We start from the raw sequence: 3,807 nt of genomic DNA, 5'->3' as shown, positions 1-3,807 counted from the left end.
AAAGCATTTGGCTCGGCTTCAGACTGAATGGGTCAATGATTCATCCAGCACCCATCCAAACTATCTGAATAGAAAATGAAAGGGTTTCAGAGATTTCACAACCCATTCCCAAGCACTGCATACAAAACAAATACACACTTCAACTTCAACCATCGAAATCCACAGGCTGTAAGTCTAATGCCTTGCCTTTCCAACATTACTCCAGCAGCTTTCACATTGAATTTGACTTCAATGCAGTCATTCTGCAAAGGTCACACAGTGGGAGCAGTTGTACATCTTGGCGAACAACTGATAAATACTGCAAATCCAGCTTTGCTGAGGAGTTGGAAGGAAAACAGACACAGATACCCTGAGGTGAGATGCAACCTGGATAACTGCAGTCCTGTATACAGGTACATCCCGCCCACTGAACGAATGTGTATAATCAACTTAAAAAAAATTGGTTTTGTTTATGTGCAAGTACTGTAACGTGAAAACAGTGCGGTTTTGCATTTTTAGGTCTGAGATACAGACCTGATGTACGTTTAATAATGGACACCTTAATTTATTTGGGAGACTGATTACATTTACTGAAATACACAACTATAATGTCTTTTGATAAAATTATCATTCTTACTAAAAAAAAAAATAAATAACCAATGCCAAACTAACTACTATTAAGTAAAACATCTGATCCAGTGCACTGTTATTTCAGTATAATTTATAAACTATTATAGTATTGATTAATATTTACTTAATTACTGAATTAACTTATTTTATAGTATTATTTATATACTACTAGAGTATTTACTAATATTTGGAATTAGCTTTTATTTTGATATTTTTATTTTAAAGTTAAATTTTATGTAATTTTTTTATATTTCTATTTCGCTTTATTTTTATAATTCAGTAAAAATGGCTCATTTAAATCTTTTAGACAGCATCTGTAAACATCAAGCGATATAGAAGACAAATAAAGCAGACAACACAAAGTATTAACCAATAGCATTTAATGATCGCTCCAAGTTCTGCCCTGTACCCCTGAACTAGCTCCGTCCCCTCTTTCGCACAAACAGTAAAACCGGATCAGGCAATTAGCTGTATCACCAGACCTAAACATACATGACGGTGTAATTTTTGAACATATGTGTGTCTGTTTGGTTCTATGTGAGGCACAAGACTTTTAATCAATGAAAAATAAAATCTAAGTTCATCTCCTTTTTCAACATTAGATTCTGTCCAAAGACAGGATGAGAAACAAGAACATACTTGGGGGACGGGGGTCAGTTAGTGTCGCTAAATAAAAAAAAAATAAAAAAAATTCATAACAGCATAAAGCTAAAAATAAAATAAAAACTCAAGTCAAACAGCACCACCTACTGGTAGAGCTCAGCTTTGGTCATAGAATGGGGTGAAAGTGAGCAGGACATAAAGACAAACACCTCCAGAGACAAACATCTGGGCTAAACCTGTCCATTACATCTCTCACACAGTACAAACATCTGATTCCCAGCATAGAAGATCAGCTAACCTAGAGGTCCTGATGCTGATTTGGCCTCAGCAATTATTATGTGATCTGACAGCAGTTCAGAAAGGCATTTAAACTACGATTAACTATTGTCGAAATGAACCCACTGACAGTATTGCTTCCAAAAGTTCATAGATCCGTTCCAGAGGCAAAAAAAAAGGATAGGGGAAAGAGAGAGAGGAAGATGGGCCGGGATGGGCTTTGTGTCAGCATGGAGCATCTCCAGATTCTTTAGGAATATTGTACACTTGAATGCACATTAGTATGAGTGGGCTTGTCCCATCAACGGTGTTGCCATGTAAGAAAAATCAAGCTGACCTCGTTATAAATGTGTGTTTATATGTGTGTGTGCATGTGTTTGCGTGTTGTGGGGTGCAGGGCATATACCAGTCTCTTCCACCAGTCTGAGCCGTTGCAGTTCAGTCCTTCTCACAGGTAATACTCACTCTCGCTCTGGCTCACTCATGGGGTGCTTTTTAGTCCCCTCCCATCCAAAATATAAAATAAAACATATCAAGCCTCCAGATGCCTGGGAGAGGAAGAAGGGTGGAAGGGGATGTTGTCTCCATCCCTCTCTTACCCTTTTCCTCCTGCTCCCTTGCTTGGCAGGTAAGGGGTTTGAGACCCCTTCCAGAGCACTGCAGAGAGGGGTGGGGCAAAATGCAAACGCCCCACACCGCCTGCTCCGGTCAAAACTATCAAGGATGGACGGAGCTCTCAATTTGAGGCGCTGCTGTTGGAGGAGCTGGAGGTGGAGGCGATGGCCGTGCTGGAGTTACCGGTGGCGGCCACTGACTTGCGTATGTGCGGGAGGAGGTAGGGATCACTGGCCAGCTGGTGAACATCGATGCGATCCTCCTTACGGTACACCAAACATCTGCGAATGAAGGCCTGAAGTAGACAAGAAATTCAGAAGTGTTCAGTTTATCATAACATGTTCAAGTAGAAAAGCATCAACAGCCATGAATGGAAGTAGTTTAGCTGAAGGCAGGTTTGTGCGATTAATCTAGAAATCATACAGAATCTACATTTTAAATAAAAGGAGGCAGACAATAAACATTACAGTTCCAGAGACATGAGCAAATATTAGCCAATCTGACTCACTATGCGAATAGTCATTATTATGACAAGTCTCCTAGCAACACAAAACCCCATTAATCACAGAATCCCACAACCTTCCTTGTGCCACTAAAGTGACCACAGCATTTGGGTGTTGAGCAAGAGAGAGGACAAACAGAGCAACAGAAGGCAAGAGAAAAACACTGAGCAAGACATGCATTTTTAAAATTTTTCTATCAGAAATACAATTACATTTCACATAATAATCAAAATAATTGACCAATTATTAAAATCAGCTGCAGCCCTAATTATTACTCTGACTGTTTTCCCCTCAATGTTTTTTTAAAGTCTCTTATGCACACCAAGTCTCCATTTGTTAAAAAAAAAATCAGTAATATTGTGAAATATTATTACAATTTTAAATAACTGATTTAAACTTAAGTATTTTATAAAAATTTAATTTATTCCTGTGATGCAAAGCTGAATTTTCAGCATCATTACTCCAGTCTTCAGTGTCACCTGATCCTTCAGAAACATTTCCAATATGCTGATTTGCTGCTCAACAAACATTTCTCATCATCAATGTTAAAAACAGTTGCGCTGTTTAATATTTTTGTGGAAACAGTGATACATTTTTTTTTTTTTTTTTCAGAGTTCTGTTGAAAAAGTTCAAAAGAACAGCATTAATTTTTTCAAATACAATTTTTTTTTAGCATTATAAATGTCTCTACTGGTCACTTTTGATCAACTTAATGCATCCTCGCTGAATAAAAGCATTGATTTCTTTAAAAAATATTTATATTTTACTGACCACAAACATCTGTATGGTAGTGTAATTAAAATGTTAGTATTGTAATGTAATTACTAATGCAATGTAGAAACTTTCATTTTCTGTGAAACTGCTTTGAAACAATATGTATTTGTAAAAGCGCTATACAAATAAACGTGAAATGAAACTATTCCAATAAATATGAATAAATGTACCCCAGTAACCCTTGTTTCATGATACTTCAACAATCCTGAAACTAAACCTCTCTACTCTGAGATCACACCATGAAAGAACAAAAAAAAAAAAAAGTGAACCGTCTGAATAAGTACCTTAGCCTCAGGTGAGACTCCTGGTTTAGGAGGAAACTGCACCTCTGTGGCTTTGAGAATAGTGTTCTCCTGGAGGATGTCCTGCTGAGATTGATTATGACCGAACGGCTGTGTGGTGAAGAAAAAAAAAAAAAAAAAAAGAT

At 37.3% G+C, this 3,807-nt stretch overlaps 1 protein-coding gene across 2 annotated transcripts in view; it reads right to left on the bottom strand.

Moving 5' to 3' along the window:
* Positions 1 to 975: 975 nt before the first annotated feature.
* Positions 976 to 3,807, bottom strand: part of LOC107689079 (serine/threonine-protein kinase tousled-like 2) — a 22,056-nt gene continuing 19,224 nt past the window's right edge. For both annotated transcript variants that reach the window (XM_016486982.1, XM_016486983.1), the window contains exons 20-21: positions 3,665 to 3,772; positions 976 to 2,398 (exon numbers count right to left, since the gene is read on the bottom strand). In XM_016486982.1, the coding sequence (XP_016342468.1) occupies positions 2,225 to 2,398; positions 3,665 to 3,772 (282 nt within the window). In that variant the 3' untranslated portion in view covers positions 976 to 2,224. The remainder of the gene's footprint in view (positions 2,399 to 3,664; positions 3,773 to 3,807) is intronic.

This window comes from Sinocyclocheilus anshuiensis, unplaced genomic scaffold (assembly GCF_001515605.1).
Source record: "Sinocyclocheilus anshuiensis isolate Anshui unplaced genomic scaffold, SAMN03320099.WGS_v1.1 scaffold653, whole genome shotgun sequence".
NCBI classification, from domain to species: domain Eukaryota; kingdom Metazoa; phylum Chordata; class Actinopteri; order Cypriniformes; family Cyprinidae; genus Sinocyclocheilus; species Sinocyclocheilus anshuiensis.
The sequence above is the reverse complement of the archived record's forward strand: the minus strand, read 5'-3'. Positions and strand labels throughout refer to the sequence as shown.